A 21,778-nucleotide genomic window follows, 5' to 3' on the forward strand; every position below is an offset into this window, starting at 1 on the left:
CCTTGGGCTGTCCGTCCCCCCGGCTCAGACGGCTCCCCCGGGGCCACAGCCGCGCCGTTGTCCGCCAAGCCCAGAGGGGAGGCTCAGCATTCACGACAACACTGAAACACTGGGTTCCCTTTAACTGAGCAGACGTCCTGCCTTTTACACAGAGAGCTCAGCACTGGACCTGCGGGCTGGAAGGGGCCGAGCCCGGCGGGATCCTCGATGCCGTCCCCGAATACCAGGGACGACTCCAGCCTCCCGCCTCCACCTCGGCCCAGCTGTCACAGCCCCCCGAAAACTCCCCCACCCGGCCGTGAACGCCTCAGGACCCACTGAGCCGGGGAACACCCCCGAATTCTTCTCCTGGTCTCCCCAATGTGACCTCAGCCCCCCAAGGCTCCCCTATACGGATCCCACCAAGTCTCCACCAGACCCCAATCTCCCCGAGTTCAAGCTGTTTGCGGTTCCCACCCCCCATAAAACCCTCCACGGCCACGACACCCGGCCCAGGGAGAAAGCCAGGGGCCTCCATGAGCCCACCGGCTTGCCCACTCCCCTGAATGCTTCCTGCGTTCCCTCTGCAGGCGAGGCCCACGGCCGGCTGCCTCAGGGCGGGGAGGTCGATGCCGCCACCCACAGGGCCCCAAGCAGGGCAGGGCCCCCCCCCAGGGGCTTCTAATGTGGGGGGGGCCCTTCTCCCACCCTCCCCATTCCAGGTGTTGTGGTGATAATGACCGAGAGGGATCTGTGAGCTGCTGGCATTTACATGAAACTAACGAATAAATGCCACAGTCTGCTTCAAATCCAGGCAGGGGCAGCCACGGCAGGGCTGTGGCCCATCCCCAGGCACAGCCAAGGATGAAGCAAGGCCTCTCGGCTTCTAAGGGGCTTTGGCTACAACCCCAAGGGCGGGGGCGCTCCGAACAGACGCGACTGGACTGGCACCTCCTGGGGCGGGATGGCAGGGGAAGTCTGGGGAGTAGCGGGAGGAACCTTCCGGAACACCAGAAGTTTTACTCTCCACCTGGGCTGACCCGGTGAGCGGGGGGCCTGCATCAGGCGGCTCCCCGAGGTCCGAGAGTGTCACCAGCTGCAGAACAAAACCACCTCTCGCCCCCCCACCCCAGTCCCAGCGCGGCTCCAACTCGGCGCCCCATTCCCCACACTCGCCTCCCAGCTGCCAGGGCCTGGTGCCCGCCCCACCGCGCCCCCTCTGCTCCACCCACACACCTGCCCCGGGACCCTCAGCCACGCCCTGCTCCCCGAGGCAGCTCAGAGCTCGCCCCCTTCCTCCCGGTTCAGTCACCCCGTTCCTGTGGTCCCCCAGCCCCCCATCCCGGTCTCTCTAATCCTGACACACACACACACGCAGGCTCACACGCACTCACACACTCACACACTCACACGGGCGCACGTGGCCCTGTAGGAAGGTGGCAATTAACCCCGAGGCCCAGGCAGGCTTCCTGAGCAGGGACCACATGGCGAAGGTCAGGGAAGCAGGCGGGCAGGAAGCGGCTGGGGTCGGCTGGGACGGAGGGTGGTGCAGGAAAGAAGAAATCGGTTGCGAAAGATGAAAAGAAAAGGGGGCGGCTGGTTTCCTGCACCTCAGAGCACAAAGCGACAGGACATGGCCTGCCGGTCCCTTCACACCGGCACAGGCGGCAGGACATCCGGCGTGCCGGGGACAGGCCTGGACCTCTGCTCTAGGAAGAGCCTGGGGCGGCGGCTCTGGAAAGGGAAGGGAAGCAAGCAAAGGCCCAGGACCTGACGCGGGCCCCCTGGGTGCCTGCCACAGGGACCCCCGAGTGTGAGCCGAGGCGGCCCGCTGCCCCCAGCAATCACTCGGAAGGTCCCAACCCCGGCCCCAGTGACCGGGGCCGCTTCCAGGAGTGACAGTGTGGAGTGACCAATTCCCACCCAGCAGAGGGTCACCCCCAGCCCAGGGGACGACGCTCGGACGGTCGAGTCCCCCACCTTGCAGGTCTCGGCTACCGGCTCCTGGCCCCCAGCCCGGCACCCACGCAGGAGAGCAGGCCCCAGGGCGATGGGCAGCGGAAGAAGCCAGCATCTGCCATGGGCCTGCTGGGCGCTGACCACCCCGTGGCTGCCCCGAGTGCCCTCACGCCCCGCGGGGGTAGGCGGGTTCCGAAGCTCTGACGGGCGGCGCACCGAGGCCATGCAGCACGCACGGGACGCGCAGGGCGGGCCCCATCCTGACGGGACTCTTCTCCACGACTTCTCCCAATGCCACGTGCCACCCCACAGACTCCAGACTGAGCCTGTTTGAAGGGGGAAAATCCAAAAAGCAACCATGGGAAAGCAGACGAATGCCACCAAATCCCTTCCTGGGGGCGGGGGCGGGGAGTACACGGACCTTAGACCCAGACACGACGCCGGGGGAGGGCACCCCGTCCCGCAGGGGGAACTGTGAAGGAGCCACAACCCAGCTCACGCAGGGGTCACGTGCGGGTCACGCCCGCCCCCTCCCGACCAGAAAGGGGCACGTGCCTGGATACAGGGCCACGCAGCCTGGGGCACAACTGCCGCTCTGCAGGCTCCGAGGGGCCACGGCCAGGAAGCCCGGCTCGCTTCCTAAGCCCCAGGGTTCCCCAAAGGCACCTGATAACAACCCACTGTTCAGTGTTGCCCCAGAGGACACGTGGGAACACACCCCTCCTGGAGGCCCCATGGCGTGGGAAACGCAGACGAGAGGGTGAACAGGGCCCACCTCAGTCCCCCGGGGCTGTCCCTCTTTTTCACCGACCAGACTGAGGTCCCCAAGGCCACACCCCAACTGGGGTCCCCTCTCCCCACACCACGGGTCCCCCTCCTGGCCCCCAGCTAGTAGGCATCTGCCTTGAGGAAGGGGCCTCTGGTCCCTCTGGTCCCTCTGGTCCCTCCTGGCCCCAGGGAAGCCGCGTGTGACTGTCTCCAGGATGTGCGTGGGTCCCCACGGGTGAGGAGGCAGCCCGCCCACCCGCCCACCCACGCAGGGCAGAACCGAAGGGCCCCGGGCCTCGGGACCCCCAAACCGGTTCTCAGCATCATCTGGCGTCCGGTTGGACCCGGGTGGCCGTGGGAAGCGGGGGACCCGGCCCACGCCAGGGCCGGTTGCCAGAACCACACACCCTTCCCCAGACTCCAGCCCCTGCACGGCAGGGACGTCGGCGGCGGTCACGGAACACTGCTCGACGGAGACTTTCCTGTGAGGCAAAGTGCTTCTCCCTGAAAGCCATTTCCTCTGCTGAGTGCATTTTAATTGGGCGAATACGTGTATTTCACCAGGGCGGCCGGGCAGGTGCTGACGGGGAGGAGGGGGCTCAGAAGCGGAGGCCCTGGGGTGGGGGCGGGGGGTGGGGGGGGCTGAGCGGGAAGGAAACGGCAGCAGCCAGGGGTCATCAGAGGGCGCCTCTGCCTCTCCCGCTCACACACGCACGAGTGCGTGCGCACACCCTCCCTCTGCAGGCCCTCATTTAGTGACCGTGGAATGTTCCCCACTCGGGGACACCTAGGACACGCTTCTGGGGGACAGGACATTTGATTTATGTCTGCGAGTGTGCGTTTTCTCTAATTAGAAGGTTTGGGGCAGAGCAGGGGAAAATATGTATTTCGGAGTCCCAGTTGGACTTGCCAGAAACCAGCCGGCTGCTAACATTCTTATTTTCGACAAAATATAGCATTCTGATTACATACCATTTCGGTTCGATGGCTCCCGGCCTGCCAGGCTCCCGGAAGTGGCCCGAGGCCACGGCAAAGGCTGAGAGGAGCGGTCCTGGGATCCAGAGGGACTCGGGGGCCCGTGGGGGGGTGCGGGGGTGCAGGAGGGGGTGCGGGGGCGGGGCTGACTCTGGGGTCATCCTGGTGGAAACCCCGAGGCTCTGCAGAAACAGGCCTTAGGAGCACATAGGAAGCAGGCCAACCCAGGGGGCCGGACCTAACAGCACGGCCCCCTCAGGCCTCTGTTTCCCCCTTTGTCCAATGAGGGGGCTGAGGTCTGAGCCCAGCAGCATGCTTCTTTAAATGCACTTCAAATGCACTTTAAAGGGACTCATGGGCCGATGTCCTTCAGAGACAGAAGGGCAATGCTGTGTGACCCACACGGCGATGCAGAGGCGGGCACTGGGGCCTCGGCCCGCCCAGTCCGTGCCCCCTGACCCTGAGCGAGTTCCTCGGGCTCTCCCAGCCTCAGTTTCCTCATCTGTGTAATGGGGCAGTGGTGGCCCCCGCCTCCAGAGCCCATCAGTGACCCTCCCTCAGAACCCGCCCGGTCCCCTGTGAATGTGCGATACATGTTCTCTCGTTTTATCCCTCAGGTCGGAGACGTGTGTGTCTCAGGTGTTCTAAGGCAGGACGCGTTAATTAAAGAATAAGGATTCCCAGCCCTGGCTGGCGTAGCTCAGTGGATTGAGCACGGGCTGAGAACCAAAGTGTCGCAGGTTCGATTCCCAGTCAGGGCACATGCCTGGGTTGCAGGCCATGACCCCCAGCAACTGCACATTGATGTTTCTCTCTCTCTCTATCTCCTTCCCTTCCCTCTCTGAAAATAAATAAATAAAATATAAAAAAAAAGAATAAGGATTCCATTACATGCACGCCGCAGACAAAGCGACTCCACGGAGAACAGTCCCAGCGCAGACCAGGGAACCACGCCGCCCTGAGTGAAAGGGGGTCCGCCAGCTGTCCTGGGACACCAGGCAGGCTGGCACTTCAGAGTCCTGTGCGTGTGCACATCTGTGTGCTCTCCCAAGGACACACACACACACACACACACACACACACACACACCTGGTCTCAAGAAAGCAGTGCCAGGCCGAGCAGCCAAGGGGGCCCGAGGCCCCACTGGACTCTGGAGACACCCGCTCAGTCCCACCTGGCGGGTCCTGGAGACCTGCCCTTTGGGCAGGGACCAGTGTCAGATGCCAGAGAGACGGAAAGAAGGGGAAAAGGGCCAGATCCAGTACCAGGCCCCAGGGTCCATGCACGCCACCCAGACTCCGACATTTAGCTCGAGGCCACGCAGCCAACGCAAGGACCCAGAACAAAGGTGCAGAGACTGCGGGACCTCCGAGCCGCCACCCTGCGCGTTCCCACCGCGGCCCAGCAGACCGCCAAACCCCAGCCGTCCGCGGGCTCCCTTCCCGGCTGGCAGAGGCCGGTGGTTTCCACCGCGGGGGCGGGAGGAGCCCTCCCCCGGCCCACTGGCGTCTCCCGCGCGCGCACAGAGGCCTCATTGTTCTGCCTGCAGAGGAAACCGGAGAGCAGAGCTCACGGCGGCGCGTTTGGAACTGGCAGAAAAGAACATCTGGGAAAGGAAACACATTTCAGAAACAAACATACCTTTGTACCAGCTTTTATTTTCTTTAAGTGTTGCACAAAAATCATAATAATGAGGACGTGCCAAATTCGCCATCGTGCTGCAAAATCTCCTTTTTATGGGCAAAACCGGGAGGCTCTGCTTGCAAACTACCTCCTGTTCCTGAAAAACAAGCAGCTACCCGCAGGCCAACACCAGACCCCAGCCTCGGGACGAGCCTGTCGGCCATGGGGATGGGTGAAACGGACCAGATAAAAAAACTCCAGCGTCCTGGCTGGGGTTGGCTTGCAGCCTCCTGCCCTCTGACCCCTGACCCCTCTGGGGTGCTGGCGTTCTCCGAGGAGCCAACGCTTCTCAGGTCAGAGCACCCACACAGCTTTGGGGGCTGCCTGCAAAGTGCAGCCCCTGGGACCCAAGCTAAGAGTCGGGTCAGACGATCGTAAGAATGAGGAGACCCCCGTAATTCAGGGCCTGCAGGGTCAAACAGGTCGTGGAGAGGAAACAGAATTTCCCACGGAGAAACCCAGACAAGCCCCTGGGGATGTGTCCCGGTGTCCACCCGGGAGCACCCTTTTATTTTATTTTTTTAATTTATTAATTTGAGAGAGAAAGAGAAACATCAATTTGCTGTCCCACTTCTTCATGCGCATTCATTGGTTGATTCTTGTAAGTGCCCTCACCAAGGATTGAACCCGCAACCTGGGTGTACCAGGACGATGCTCCAACCAACCGAGTTACCCGGCCAGGGCCTGCCCCTGCCCCTTTCTGCCCCTTGTACCTGATGCCACTCAGTCCTCAAGGAGGTGGAACAACGGTCACCCCACCTTACAGACCAGGAGGCTGGGGCACCCGGGGCTCAGCGATCCGATTTTTTCGCACGGCTTAAAAGGCATTCGTTTTGCCTGGCGTGGCAACCGGGATCTGAGCAGGAGGGCGGAGCACAGAGCAGGGTCAGGCAGCGAACCCCTCCCCCTGCGCTGGGGTGCCCCTCCCCCATGCTCGGGAGGAGGCACGGCCCACGGGCTGCCTGGGCCCCTCGGGACTGTGGCCTCCCACCACCTGACCACGTTTCCTGTCCAGGACGACCCCTCCGCACTCAGGAGGAAGAGACGCCCGCGGCCACCCCATGCCTCGGAGGGGGAGCCAGGCCAGGCTGGCAGGTCAACAGGCCCCCGGGCTCATCTCAGGGGCACCCCGGCCTCCCCGCCACAGGAGCAGGAGGCATAACCACCAGGCACGACAGGGGTGAGCTCCAGGTCCTCCTCAGACTCAGGGTCGCCATCTGTAGGACGGGGGCGTGGACGTACCCAGCACTAAAGCCACACGGCGACCCGGGAAGCAAGACTCCACTCCCCCTGGGGAGCCCCTCACGAGGACCACGTGGGTGCCCGGGGGGTCGAAGTGTGGAGCTGAATGTCTCCCACACGACCTACAGGCCTCCTCCAGAGGGAGGGCCTGCCTTTCACGGGCTCACTCTGCAAACCCGCGTCCCCACCCTGAGCCTCCACCTGACCCATGCTCCAGACCCAGCGCTCGGTGTGGGTCCCCGGGCAGTCAGAGCTGGTCCTGGCCGCTGGTCCCGGCTGTCCCGGCTGAGGGGCAACGCGTGCTGTCCCCGATGGGCCCCGCCTGCCCTCGCCCCTCCTGTGCCCGGGGCCTCGTCCTGAGCAGGGCGCACAGGAGCGAGTCGGCACACCTGCTAGAGGCGTCAGTGACTCCCGCGCCAGAGGCGACAACAGGAAGTAGGAAAGCCGGTGCCTGTCCCGCCCAGAGCAGGCAGGTCCCACCTGGGCTCCTGGCCAGAGAGCAGGCGCAGGGAGAGGTCCAGGAGCTCAGACTGCAACCTGCACACAGAAAGGGGGCGGGGGGCCGTGCCCCCCACGTTACAGCCACGGCCTGGGACCCGGCCGGGCAAGCAGCAGCTCTCCATCCAAGCACCTGCTGGGCAACAGAGCCCGGTCGGCAGTGGAGGGGACAGGGACTGACCAGCCAAGAGATGCCCGGGCTCCCTCACCTGCCTTCGGGGGAGAAGCTGACCAGGTGGGAAGGGGAAGGGCGGGCGGGCAAGCCGCCAGATTTGGGGGGACTGGGGAGAGGAGCCCTGGCCCTGTGAGCCGGCCGGGCTGGCTCTTAGCAGACTGTCGGAAGCCAGGCAGCAGGGACAGGAGAAGCCAGGCTCCCTAACAACGTCCTCCACGGAGGGAGAGGCGGGGGCGGGGAGGGGGGGTCGTGCTGGAAACACCAACGAAAAGATGGATGGTCCGAGGACGCAGGAGCAAAGCAGAAACGCCCGCTGCCCGTGGCAGCCCCAGGAGAAGCGCCCGCGGCCACCTGCACCGGCTTCCCCAGGCGCAGGGCGTGGGAGCCCCCCTCCCTGGCCTCCACCCGGCAGGAGGCAGGTTGGCTCCCGGAGCCGTGCGGCCCCACGCAGCCATCAGACAGGTAACGCACCTTCTCCTGGCACCTGGACGCGGGCCCGCGGGGCCGAGCTACGATGGTCCCCGCCGGGATGCTCTCCGGCTGAGCCGAGCCCGATTCCGGAGCCCCAGGGGCCCTCTCCCGGAGAATAACAATTAGGGTTGCCATAACACCCCTAATAGCTAATAATTATTGAGCGCTCACGGGTGGCCGTACTAGGCACTTCGCAGCCTGGCCCGTCTCATCCCCAGGCGTGTCTCTGGGGGGGCACTGTGACGACGCCCCAACAGGTGAGGAAGCGGAGGGCCAGAGGGGCGAACGCGCCTGCTCGCAGCCGCAGAGCGGAGCCAGAAACTCGAGCCAAGCCGCGACAGGTGGAGGGGCCCAGGGATTCCGGGCCCAGGGGCTGGGCGGGCGGCCCCAGGCCCGCCACTGGGATTCCTCTGGCTGCCCCTCAGCTGTTCACAGCAACAGGGGAGGGGAGGCGAGGCGGGGGGGGGGGGGGCCAGGCAGCGAGGCCCAGCTCGAGGTGCCCCAGACAGTAACTCCACTCAGGAGACAGCGCTGGGCGCAGCCGCCGGGGGGAGGCACACACCACTCCACGTGCGCTGCGTGGGGCGGGCTTCTGAGTGTCCACTGGTGGCCAAGTGGGCCTGAGGGTCTACAGGCGGGCAGGAACCGACCGGGGCCCACCTGTCCCCTTCACCTACAAACGGAGGGAACGGTGCTTTACCGACATATCACTGTCCCTGGAGGACCTCGCCCATCGCGCACTGGGACCAGTTCCTAGCTCAGCCGGCTGCGTCAATGACCCGCTCTGCGGGTGCAGCTGGTGCAGTGCAGAAAAACCCTGGACCGCCCCCCTCCCCCGACTGGCTTCCCCACGGAAAACACCACGTCCTGCGACCCCAGCCCTCAGAAGAGACCTCAAGCCCTCCTCGATGGTTAAAATCTGACTAGAGATTACCTACTCAGAGACCCTGGAAAACTCCACCCGGGTCGGGCGGTCCCCTAACGCGATCCTTTAGGAACAGAGGTCCCCCCTCAGCCACGTTCCGTCCTGACGCAGCGCACCTCCAGGAGGGCCTCGGTCCGCGGAGAGGAAGCCGCAGGAGCCGGCCCGCGCAGGGAGGCAGGGGCCAGCGGGGGGAGTGCCGGCCCTGGGGGCAGCTCCGAGGGGGCCTTTCAAACCCTCACAGGCGGAGCGAGGGCCTGGCTGAAGCCCGGAGCCTCCTGGAGGCCAGCCCTGCCTGGGTCCCCGAGCGGACCCCCTTTGCCCTCCCAACCAGTTACTCCCGCTCGGGCCCGCGGCCCGAGGCCCGCGGCCCGTGGGAGCGCGAGGCGTGCTGGCTCCGAGAGGCGCTTTCAGGGCCGAAAGCCCATGGAAACTGCGGGGCGGGGGCCCCACGGAAACCCTGCAACAGAACGCCGACCAGCTAGCTCTGCGTGGCAGCCGTGTGCGTCTGGGACCCACGAGCAGGAAAGGTTATTACTTAAATGCACTTTCCTGGAAAGGAGAATGTCTTTCGGACAGAGGAAACTTTTTTTTAAGAACTAGAAGGGGGAGCCCGAGGGAGGGGAACCGCTCTCTCGCTCCGAGCAGCCTTCTGCACGGCCCGCCGCTGGCTGCGCAAGGGCCTCCTGACCGAGGCGAGAGGACTGACTGGAAGCACACGGACCCTCCGCCGACTGCCCACCGGCTCCGCCGTGCACTGGCTGGGGGGCCCAGGCGGGGGCCACCCCGGGCCCGCCCCGTCTCTGAGTCTCCCAGCGGACACGGGGCCCTGCATCCACCCAGCAGGTCAGGGGCCAGGGAACCGGGTGACGTGCTTTGGGGCTGCTCTGTTCACAGACATTAGACCCAGTTTTTTTTCAGTCCTCACTCGAGGATATGTTTACTGATTTTAGAGAGAAAGGAAAGAGGGGTGGGGAGGGAGCGGGGGAAGAGAGAGAAGGAAGGAAGGAAGGAAGGAAAGAAGGAAGGGAGGGAGAGAGGAAGAAGGAGGGAGGAAGGGAGAAAAGAAAAGAAAGGAAAGGAAAGGAAAGGAAAGGAAAGGAAAGGAAAGGAAAGGAAAGGAAAGGAAAGGAAAGGAAAGGAAAGGAAAGGAAAGGAAAGGAAAGGAAAGGAAAGGAAAGGAAAGGAAAGGAAAGGAAGAAAAGAAAAGGGTCATCAATCAGCTGCTTGCTGTACTTGCCCTGACCAGGGATCGAGTCCGGCCTCCGCTAGTCCGGGTTCCATCCGCTCCGAAGCAGGAGGAAGTACTGTGGCCACGGCCTGGGGCACCAAGATGACCCAGCACCACGCTCCTCTCTGGGCAGAGGGTGCACACACAGGCCCCCTGCACAGGGGCTGCCCTCCAGCCCTGCGAGAGAGCCGGCACCTCGGCCTCCGTGAGCTGACCTTCCGCCTGGCCCATGGGGGAGGAGAACTCCGCGCAAAGGCAGGTGACACCGTGAAGGCCAGGGCAGACTGCACCCCCCAACGCCCCAGCAGCGGCCAGCAGCCCCTGGGTCCTGCCCAAGCGGAGAGCTGCGGCAGACAGTCCAGCGAGCACGAGGGTTGCAGCGGCCTCGGCAGGCCCGGCCAGCATCGTGAAGAGGGGGGCAGGGGCGGGGGGGCCACAGCAGCCAGGGGCAGGCGCTGGCACTGCCTGCTCGCCCTCGATACCGCGCAGGCCGCCCCCCCGCCCCCCGCCCAGAGTCAACGGGCACCGGGCGAACTCATGCGGAGACCTGGGTGGCGACGACCTGGAGGGAACAAACATCGGACACTCGGGGCGCTGTCGAAGGGGCAATGCTCTCTCGGGACTTAAATTCCTGAAAGTGCATTTGAAATGGCCCTCATTCAGCCCCGGCTGGCATGGCTCAGTGGATTGGGTGCCAGCCTGCGAACCAAAGGGTCACTGGTTCAATTCCCAGTTGGGGCACCTGCCTGGGTTACAGGCCAGGTGCTCAGTGGGGGGGCGCATAGGAGGCAACCACACATTGATGTTTCTCTCCCTCTCTTTCTCCTTCCCTTCTCCTCTGTCTAAAAGTAAATAAATAAAATCTTAAAAAAAAAAATAGCCCTCATTCAGACACCCACTCTGTGGCTATTATCTCAAAGCACCAAAACCTTCTCTTATGGTATGAAAATTTGTTGCCCCATTATTTCTACTTTTGTGCAGGAGACTGAAAACACCCATACGGAGTTTTCTGGAACACGAGACAAGGACGAGCGAAGGACAAGGGCCCCACCGTGACATCACAGAGGACCGGGCTGTGGAGGCGACTTCCCAGTCAAGTGCGTCTGGGGCGCGCTGGGTTTCCTCGGAGTGCGCCTTCTCCGCGTCCCCGCTCGGGGCCACGGGCTCTTCCTGGGGATGGGGACCACTCTCGGCCCCGTGCATTAGGACAGGGGCTCTATGACCGGGAAACAGCCGGCCTGGACTTGGGGATGCGGGCAGGGGCTCACGACACAGGAGATTTAGGGGCCAGAGGAAGGAACGATGGGTGAGATTTGCCCCCCCCCCCACCAAGAGAAGAGGCCTCGAGCCTCAGCAATCCTCGAGACGGCTACTGAGTGTCTGCTCCACGGCAGACGCCATGCCAGAGGTGGAGGGACAAGGACGGAGCCCCTGTCCCCAAGGCCCTCTCAGGCTGGTTGTGCCACGGAAGGTTCCAGACTCCAGGACAGATCTAGCTGGAGCAGCGCAATGGTGAGCAAAACGGTTCCAGCTCCGGACTCTGAGAAACTAGTGTCATTTCCTGAGAAATGGAAGGGAACAAATCTGTTTCAGGGAAACGGATCTGGCCAGAGTGTTAGATAAATGGGCAGGGGGAAGGTTCTAGAAAGCAAGGAGTCGAAGTAGAAGCTGTCATCCACCCTGACGTTGTCTTCCACGGTGAGCTCCAGAAGCCGACTGGGAGGGCTGCAAGCCCGGGGCCTGGTGCGGGGAGAGTGGGTGTGGCTAGCTGGCCGGTGACGGGCCCCTGTCCCGTCCGGGAGGCAGAGGACAGCAGGCATGGGCACCGTTTGTGCGCCCTGGGCCTGAAAGGAGGAATCGGGGAGGCCAGGATGGCGCCCCCGCACCCACTCCCCCCACTCGGTCCCCTTTGGGGAGCCAGGTTTGCGCCGGGGAAAGTCTGCAGAGACGGCCCCACCTCCTGTCCAGGCTCACGGAGGGGTGCAGCCCGGGGAAGAAATTACAGTGGCTCACGTTTTGTTCTGGAACGAACTAGAGGAGGGGCAGGAATTTTTTTATATGTGCCTTCGGGGAACACTGGGGTTCGTTACATTAGCGCTTGTTTCCAGAGCAGAGGCGGCAGAAGCCACTGGGCAACCCGGCGCAAACGTCACCTCCGATCCCCTCCAGGCGCCGCCAGAAACCCCAAACGGGAAGATCCGCCCCGTCGAGGCCACAGATGAATCTGTGTCCGTGGCCAGGGACCCGCTTGCTTGTTGGAGAGCGCTTCTAACGTCCAGCCCTCAGACACCTGTTGAATGTCACCATTTACTGTCCCCAGATCAAAAGATCAAAGGAGGAAACCCGATAGGCCGACTCTGAAGTTTATCACAGGAGAGTAAGCGTAGGAGAAGAGTCAACACAAGTTTGTTTTTTTTTTTAAAGAACAATGGGGGGGGGGAATTGCACAATCTGAAATTACACTCTGATGCTACACAGATTAAAAAACCTGGCGTGGTGCCACAGAAAGACACCCACAGGTCAAAGGGAGAACAGAAGGTTCCAGAACCAACAACTGAGTGTCTGTGGACTCAGCACATGAAAGAGAGACGTTTCAAATGAACGGGGACCCCTTGCTAAACACCTCCCGGTGGGGGAGACGCCAGGACAGCTCAGGTCCCTACCTCATGCCGCACAGGCCCTCAGAAATCAGAGTGCCTGCACATGAGACACAAAATGGGAACAATCCCAGAAGAAAGAAGGGAAGAAAGAAAGAAGAGAAGGCATATTTATAACCCGAGGGTAGAGAAGAAACAAAGCCCAGGCCCCTAAGCTACGAGGTGAAAGGCAGTTTTGATTACACAGAACTTTTTAACATCTTTAGGATAATGAGCCACCAAAAACAAGGATGAAGGACTAGCTACAGACCAGAAGAAAAATCTGGAAAATACACATAGAACAAAGAATGAACATCCATGTAAATAAGCAGCTCCTACGAATCAATAAGAAAGGATAAACGACTCCACAGAAACATGGGCTGATGATAGGAGTGGGCGGCGCGCAGAAAAACAAACACGAATGGCTACACAGCCAGTCACGAGGGGCGTCCAAACCAAAATGTGTCACAATGTTTAGCCACAGGGATTTAAAAACAATAGGATCTGGTCATGGCCAGCACTGGAGACGACACAGCAAAGCATGCCTCCCGTCGGGTGCCCGGCGGGGTGTAAACTGGGGCAGCCTTCTGTGGGAATCTGTGTCCTGCAGAAACACTGTAGCCACGTGCACAGACGCATGCGCACGGGGGTGCTCGCTGCCAGAGCCTTGCAACGGCAACAGAGCCTGGAAAACTAAAGCAAGCGCCCCTCCACTGGGTCTTCACCCTGCTGTACGGTGCACACTTACTCTGAAATAGCACTTGGCTTCTAAAAAGAATAAGAAAATTCTAAAAGACAGGCACTTGGCTTCTAAAAGATAGAGAAAATGACCCAGGCTGGTGTGGGTCAGTAGATTGAGCACTGGCCTGCGAACCACAGGGTCACCGGTTCGATTCCCAGTCAGGGCCCATGTCTGGGTTGCAGGCCAGGTCCCCAGAAGGGGGTGCACAAGAGGCAACCACACACTGATGTTTCTCTCCCTCCTTTTCTCTTCCTCCCCCTCTCTCTAGAAATAGATAAGTAAAACCTTTTTTAAAAAAGGGACCATGATTTTGGGCCAGGATGTAGAGAAACTGGAGCTTCGGTGCCTCGCTGGTAAAACAGGGTTGCTGCTGCGGAAGGCGGTGTGCTGGTCCCTCAGAAGATTAAACACGGAATTACCACGTGAACCTGCAATTCCACCGGGGCAAGCAGGGGCTCAGGCAGACCCCTGCACGCCCGTGGTCTCGGCAGCACCCCTCACCACAGCCAAAGGCGGACGCAGGCCAAGGGCCCAGCGCCAGGCGGAGGGAGCACAAGGCCGCCCCGCCCACACGACGGAGTATCATTCGGACATAAGAAGGGATGGCGCCCCACCTCGGCCGAACCTCGGCCGAACCTCGGCAGCATCGCTCCAGCGCGCGCGCGCGCACACACACGGCAGACGCGGAAGAACACGCGGAAGGAGTCCGTGTGCGACTCCACGGACCGCGGTGTCCGGGACGGGCTGGTCCGCAGGCCCATCCAAGCAGGTCAGGAGTTCCCAGGGGCTGCGGGCTGGGGGGGGGAGGGGAGACGGTGTCTGTTTGGGGCAATAAAAAATCTGGGGAGCAGATGGTGGGGACGGTGGCCCCAAGCCGTGAATACAATTAATGCCGCTGAATCGTACGCTTAAACATGGCTACAGGGGCAAATCGTGTTGTATATATTTCACCAAAACTTTTCTTTTTAAAAGTGGTTCTGAACTTTCAATAATTAGGTAGGAGAAGGGGGCGGCAGGTCCGCAGGAAAGCGGTTTCAGAGCCAGCCCGTCTCTCCGGGATGAGACCACGCGGCGGCCCGCTCTGGGGCACACCGAGGGCGGCGCTCTGCCAGGCCAGGCCTGAGAGGGCCGTGGGGATGGCTCTGGGCCTTGGCACGAGGGACGGTTCCCTGTGTGATGGCACCAAGCAAAGCCCGTGTGGCCAGATACCGGGGTTAGCATCAACCTGAGACAGGCGGAGCAGCCCGCCCACTTGCCCATGCCTGCTGCCCGGTGCGCCGAGGACAACGTACAAACGCGCCACCTCCAGCTTGGACAGGACCCTGACCCTCTCAGAGCCCCACACGGGGGATGCCGCTGTCATCACGTGTTACAGACCGATAGCCCACTCCGGACGGGCAGGCCGGCGGCCCAGGGCCACTGAAGAGGTATTTTCTGATGACCACCGAAGGCCTCGGGTGCAGCCGTGAGTGCTGGCTGGTCCCTCAGCAGCAGGACGCAGTGTGGTGGCGAGGGACTCGGAGTCGGGGGGCCAGAAGTGAGGTCTGGCTCAGCCACACGCTGAGGCTCCAGGTCCAGGCCCCTGCCCCCCGGGGAGCCCTCTCTACCCCTGCGGCAGCCTAGACCGCCCCCTGGTAAAGTGCGCGGTCTCTCAGAGCCCTGCACTGCCAGCCCCAGAGGCGAGCCTCGGGCCCCTGGGGGAGGAGCCTTCATCAGATTCTCAACCGGGCACCAGGGACCCCAAAAGGCAAAGCCACTGTCCTGAGTGAGTTCTTGCTTCCGTTTAACTGCTAGAAAGATCACACCGAGGCAAAGAAAAAAGCATTCAAACAATGTCTGTTGAGTTACCTACCAAGCAATGAAGCAGATAAAATAATACCCAGAAAGTACAGAACTCCCCACCCCTCCGAGGTGATGTCACCATAGCAACCCCCCAGAAGGTCCAGGCAAGAGGGGACAGAGGACTCGTGAGGTGGGCACAGACTGATCACAACTTGAGGTTCCAGCGCCACGAGGCTGCTGCCACCCCGAGAGCTCGAGGTGCACCCTCACCGGGCAGGGTGAGCCAGTGGGCAGGCCAGCGGAGAGCTCAGTCCCCTCCCAGACAACAGGCGGTCTGGGGCACATCGGAACCAACGGCCAGCCCGGGAGACGCACAGATGACAGGACTGCTCAAGGCTGGAGACCAGGCAGAACTATGTGGGCAAGGGCGTGCCCTGGTTGGCACACATCCCATATGGTTTAGGGGCATGGGGGCCCCCCACTTACTGGGGGAAGGGCCAGCAGCAAGGTCCACTCCAGGGTGGGGCTCTGGCCTGGATCGGAGCTGCCAGCCACCCATCAGGGGCGAACCAGCACCCCATCATCTTTGCCACCACCAGGCCCTCACCCGGACGAGGGTGTTAGGAATTGGATGCTTGGATCCCAAGGGCAGGGCCCCTCACGTCCTTCCCACAATGGCCCATCTCGAGGGATCAGCCTCCCTGAACCCCACCAGATCCCTGCAAGGCGGGAGCCAGGGTCCCACTTTTGCAGGTGCAGATGCTGAGGCCAAGAGCTAGCAAACTCCTTTCCAGAGCCTCAGAGACAGCGGAGGCACGCCTGGCCAGGTGGGCGGGACCCTGGACCGCAGCTGCCTCTGCTGTCAGCACTTGGACGGCACTGTCCCCAAGACGGCCCCACAGGGGACCCGTCTCCAGCAGACACACCACCACTTTCTGAGCAAATGTGTCTGTCCAAAGGCACCCCCACCCCCCAAAGGTAAAGGGCTGAACAAAGCCCCTCCCGCCCATCAGGGCCTCCCCGTCTTGCGAGTGTGTTAGGTGACGGTCAGAGACGCCTCGCTAGCCACAGACATGCAGTCTCACTCAGGGGTCCTGTCACGCTGACTGCGGCACTAGGTCCACCTCCCAGACTCCCTGCTCCCTGGAGGCTGGAGCTGGTGTCCCCTCAACTCCCTCCGCCATCAGCTCTCGTGTCTCCGAACCGAGGCAGGAGGATCCAAGGACAAATCTGCCCACGTCCCGGCCCAGCTTAGAACAGCTTCCGCTCTCCAAACCCCACAGGGACACCAAGACCCCCAGCCTGCACCCAACAACATCAACCCATCAACAGGCGGGTGACAGCACAGTGTGCTCTTCCCTCGCAACAAAGCTTGTCCAGCCACGGAAAGGACAGGGTGCTGACCCGTGGGATGACACGGCCGAGCCTCGACACCCTGACCCTGAAGGCCACGCGCCATCCGACCAACCCCGCGCAACACGTCCGGGACAGGCAACTCTTCGGGAACGGAGCGGCTGGGGCCGCCCAGGGGCACAGGAAGGCCTTAGGTAAGGGGTGCGGAGGTTCATTTTGGGGTGATGAACAGGTCTGGTGGCTCATGATACCACATTGTAAAATGTACAGAATGCCACGGAACTGTACGCTTTAAAATGATTATTTTTACATCACGTGTACTTCATCTCGATTTAAATAAAAAAGGTCAGTTTAACACCTTTCACCTAGGACAGATCTGACTCCAGTCTGTGTGTCCTAGCCTCCCTAACCAAAGTCTTCCAGAAGCTTCCATCACCTTCTGGCTCATGGCCAGACTCTGCAGCATGATCTGGCCTCTTTCAACGGAAACCACCTGGTCCTCGAGGACAGGGCTCCGGACCACGAGTGGGAGGCCCCTGGGTCCAGCACTCCCCTAGCTGCACAGTCGGGGACACCTGGAAAAAAGGCCGGGCCTCACCCGCCCCCCACCCACCATAACGCCGGCACTTCACACAGGCGCCCAGGGCAGCACCAAGCACAGCAGTAGCTGATACAGTGCCAGGATGCTGTTCCTCTCCAAACTCGTGGTAGGAAGTGTTATCATCCCCATTTTACAGAAGAGAAAACTGAGGCACACAAAGAGGGAGTCAGATGTCCAGCCACCACCACCCCCCCCCCCCCCCGCCAAAGCAAGCACCAGGACTCTGGGCCACTCAGGCTCCCTCGTGCTGTCAGCCACCTGAGACTCCCGCTCTGTCCCCGTGATACACGAGTCAGACAGCGGACCAGACGTCCAAGGTCACACACAGGAGAAAATCCCAGACTGTGTAACAACAGCGTGCAGACCTCCCAGGCCAGAAAGAGCAAGGACCCCATTACACCACAGGAACAGACGCGGCTCTGCTGCTCCCAGCCCCTCCCCTGCTCGGGACAGGGGGAGCGTTTCATGCTCCCCAACACCCAGGGTCGGGGCCCCAGGTGGGAGCACCACACACAGAAAAGCTACGTCATCCAATCAACCAGCAGCTGAGCGTAGGAACCAGACTGGCCCGACCCCCAGCCCCCCCGCTCACCCCCCACCAAGCCCCCCCGCTGCAGGCAGGAGTCCTGCACGCGGGCCCTCACTAGACTGCACAACCCCCCCGCCCCCCGCCCCCCACCCCCCCCCCAGTGTGCAAATTCTGTGAAATGCCTGAGCGGTGACACAGTGCAGCTGAAATTAGACGGGCTCCAGACGCGACAGGATCCCCACAGCAAGTGTGGGGCCGCGTGGACTGACTGGGTGAATTCTTGGATCGGACCCGGAGGGCTGCGGGCTCGTGGGCCCCGCTTGGGAAAACAGAGGATCCTGGGGGTGGGCGCGGGGTGGGGGGGGGCTCTCTCAGGGGACTCCACACGTTCAGCTAACACCGGCCGGCAGGGCCCTCCCAGGGAGCCAGGCCCTGGGCACCCGCAGTGGCCTCGCTGGGGGGTCTTGGACAGGCTGGGTGTGGAGTGACCGCTGCGGGGCCAGCGGGGAGCAGCCTCAGCCGTCCCCAGCACCGAGACCACGAGAACAAAGGCACTTCCGTGGGCTCACGGCTTCACATTGCAACAGGCTGCAATCAGGAAAAATAATTAGCTACCAACGTGCTGGCTCCACTCCAGGCGGAGGCATAAACCGAACCCAGAACTCAGGGGCAGACCCCACCCACGACAGTCCCTGTGGGCTCGCGGAGAGATGCCTCCTCGTGCTTCCATTTTAGGCTCGGGTCACCGCTCCGGCTGGTGCTCTGAAACCCTCACGCTCACACGCGTCCTAATGTGAAAATAATCAACTCTATTTTTGCCTCACGCACCACTGAGCTCCGCAGATGCGATTCTTCTCCCTGGGGGCTTGAACCACACACGGGCAGGCACTGGCCTCCGGCATCGTCCCCCAAAAGGCTCAGGAAATCCAAAACTGCAACCAAGTGCAAAGCAACAAACAAGGGCCCGCTGAGAAACCCCACCTCTAAGACAAACACCCCCCCAAAAAAAGGCCTCTCGCCTCTGTGATCCAGGCATTTCCACAGAGAAAAGGCCCAGCACCGGCCTGAACTACCCAGACAGTGTCATTGTTTCGAGTGCTTCCTCGTCACCTTGTTTTGCTAGTGTCGAGAAATGTAAGCAAGCTCCTGAGACAGACAAATTGGGGGTGAAATCGCCGACAGTCTCTAAGTTTGGGCTGGGGGACAGGGGGACTCGAGGAAACCATCCATTCTCCACACCCCCCCCAAACCTCAATGTAGAAGCCAAAGCACTGGGAGTGCGGCCACAGAGCCAGGCCAGGACACCTCCCTGCCATGTCCACACGGGAAATAGTTAGGGAGACAGCTGTTTGCCTGAAAGAGGCCCAGACAAAGGGACTCTAGGTCCCCCCAGGAAAAAAAACACAGCCAGCACAACTGCAGTCCCCAGAACCCAGGACTCGCTGGCCATGTTCACTTGCCCAGCCACACTCCAGAAAAACAACACTCACGTCCGAGGATAATGATTTAGGTAGCGAGAGACTTGCTTCAAAAAACCACATGGCAATCTCCAAATTAAAAGAACATGTGTAGCATTTCACAGGCGCTTAGGTTTCCTGAGCCCTCCTGACCTCAACTCCACCCCTTGGGACACACCAAGAGTTGCACGGAAAAATCCCTGGCCCTCATCTCCCCAAGGGCGTGCATAACTGAGGCAATAACTGAGGAACAAGCTCACTGCCCCACCACGCCGTTCTCTGGAGACACGTCCCCCCTCGGCGGCCCCACGCTGATCGCCCCGGGGATGGACTCCGGCCCCGTGCCCCTGTTCGGGGCCCCAGTGGCCAGACGGGTCGTCAGGGCACCTGGCAGGTGTCAGTCCGTTTGGAAACCGACAGCAACGTAGATGAAAGGCCAGCGCAACAGGCCAGGCCGCCTGGCGCCGGGTCTCAGAACTTTCTCTGAAACTTAAATCAGTTCTTGGAGCTCGCAGGCCCGCCGCACGGCCATCGGAAACAGGCTGGCCAAATAGTTCCCGACGCAGGGCGGCCAGGCCTGTCTCCGGGCCGAAAGTCCTCTCTTGTTGCCAGCCCGCCGGGCCGGGGTCCCCACCGTCCCAGCACGGCCTCGCCCGCCGGCTTCACGCGTGCGCACTTCCGAGCGCGCCCCGGGGCTCGGGCAGGTGAGGACCCGCCCGCGCCGCACCTGGCGGGGACGCCGCCGCCCGCGCGCCCTCCTCGCCGCCCCGGGACGCTCTGGACCGGGCCCTGCGTCCCCGAGAGGGGCCCGGACGGTTGAGACAAAGGGCCGCGCGCGGCACCCGGGCGGCGGGGACAGCGGGGGGCGGCGGGGACCCGCGGCGCGCGCCCCAACTCGCCCCTAACTTGCAAAGTCGCTACCGCGCGCTGCGCACTTGGCCGCGGGCCGCCGGAGCTGCCCGGGCGCCCGGGCCATTGTCCCTGCGGCCCGCGCCCACCTACCCGCGGCGGGGGCCAGGCTGCAACACAGCGCGAGCAGGAGCAGCGGCGGCGGCGGCGGCGGTGGCCGGGGCGGCGCCGCCTCCATGTTGTCCGGGGCCGGCGGGCCCGCGCCGCGCTCACTCGGGCTCCATGGCGCGGCGCGGCGGCTCCTCGCGCGGCTCCCGGCGCCTGCCGCCTCCCCCTCGGGCGCCGCGGACCAGGACGACGAGGGAGGAGGGAGGAGGCGCGGGAGCGGAAGCCGCGCCGCGTCTCCGCCCCCCGCCGCCGCCTCCGCCGCCCGCCCGCGCCCCCCGCGCCGGCCGCTCCCTCCCGCGGGCGCCCCCCGGAGCCGGCCCGCGGCGAGGCCGCCGCAGCGCGTGGTCCCCCCGGCCTTTCCCGAGCCCCCTGCCTCCCCTGGGGACGACCGCCGGGGCTCCTCGGGGCGCGGGGTCCGGCTTCGGGCTTCTCCCCCGCGGGGCCCGGGGGCCAGTCAGATCCCGGAAGCAGGTGTGTCACCTGCAGGGCCGCACGGAGCTGGCCTTCCCCCGTGGGTAAACTGAGGCACGGGGGCGTAGGGAGGGGTGTTGCCCGCGGGCACGCAGGAAGGCAGTTTGGTAGCTGGAAGCCAGGGACCCCGAGCCAGGTCTGTGCGCTTTCCCGCGACCGCAGCCACCTCAACGGGGGCGGGTCTGGCAGCCCCGAGACACCTGTTCGCACCGGCGAGGGCGCCCGGGAGGGCTTGGGATGGCGACTGCGTGTCGGTCCTGGGTAGGGACAGAAGCGGACGATGGGGAGATGCAGAAGCTGCACCGGGTGGGATTGGAGTGGGCTTGGGATTTTGTTTTTAAACTAAATGAACGCCCTGTACGTTATGGTACAGAGATTGGGGCGCACACGCAGGTCTTCCCGAGACGCCTCCAGGCGGCTGAGCAAGAAAACCGCCGCCGAGGGCGGCAGAGCTCGCCTTTGACTCATTCGGCAGGCAGGCACCGACCTCCCCGACCTGACCCCTCCCTGTGCCCACCTGAGCATCGGGCTCGGTCTGCCTGGACCCTCAAAGCACAGGGGAGTCTGGGAGGGGCCACGGCACTGGCTCTGAAACAGGGGTCCTAGAACCAGGGGCGCCCTTGGGCGGGTCTCACTATAACCTTCCCCGGGGGAACACTTCCCTTCCTGATCAAGCAGGGCCTGCAGTGCCTGCCTTGGAGGTGCAGACGTGCGCTATGGGCAACACCTGGGTGCACATAAAGGCCTACACCAACATTCTTCGTGTGTTTGTGACAACTTACAGAGCGAGGCAGGACATCCCTGTCCTGTGGGGTGTCCGTGCTGGGGAGGGAGACCTGCCACAGCAAGAAGACGGACACATGTCAAGCCCCAGACACCACTGACAGACTGAGGGATGCCTTGAGAAAAATGCAGAATGCTTGGCTGTGACTCTGGGGAATCCTGACCTGGGGAGGGAGAGCGGGACCTTTGACAAGGGAGCAGTAGGAGCAGCCAGCAGGCCCGCGTGGACCAGGCCTGGATAAGGAATGACAGCCATTTACCCCCAGAGCAGCGGCCAGCCACCGCAGGCCTTTGAGTAGCAAAACCCTTGCTGAGCTCTCCCTCACCCTAGGCCCAGCCCCGGGAGCACTTCCTGTTGGCTCTACCTCCAAAACAGATGCAGACTCCCAGCACCTCTTCTCACACCTCCGCTGTCACCCCTGGGTCTCCTGCTTCCCACCTGGACCCCTTCACCCCATCTCAGAGCCGCAGCCGGAGTGAGCAAGTCCGAGCACGTGCCTCCTC

General features: G+C 62.7%; 1 protein-coding gene across 1 annotated transcript in view; it reads right to left on the minus strand.

Moving 5' to 3' along the window:
* The window catches only part of LRP5 (LDL receptor related protein 5), a 91,724-nt gene extending 71,531 nt beyond the window's left edge, over positions 1-20,193 (minus strand). Inside the window, exon 1 of the mRNA XM_045854856.1 lies at positions 20,006-20,193. Within this exon, the coding sequence (XP_045710812.1) occupies positions 20,006-20,090 (85 nt within the window). The 5' untranslated portion in view covers positions 20,091-20,193. The remainder of the gene's footprint in view (positions 1-20,005) is intronic.
* Between the last annotated feature and the right edge of the window lie 1,585 nt (positions 20,194-21,778).

Source organism: Phyllostomus hastatus, unplaced genomic scaffold (genome assembly GCF_019186645.2).
Source record: "Phyllostomus hastatus isolate PE091 unplaced genomic scaffold, TTU_PhHast_1.1 phas_scaffold_11, whole genome shotgun sequence".
NCBI lineage: Eukaryota > Metazoa > Chordata > Mammalia > Chiroptera > Phyllostomidae > Phyllostomus > Phyllostomus hastatus.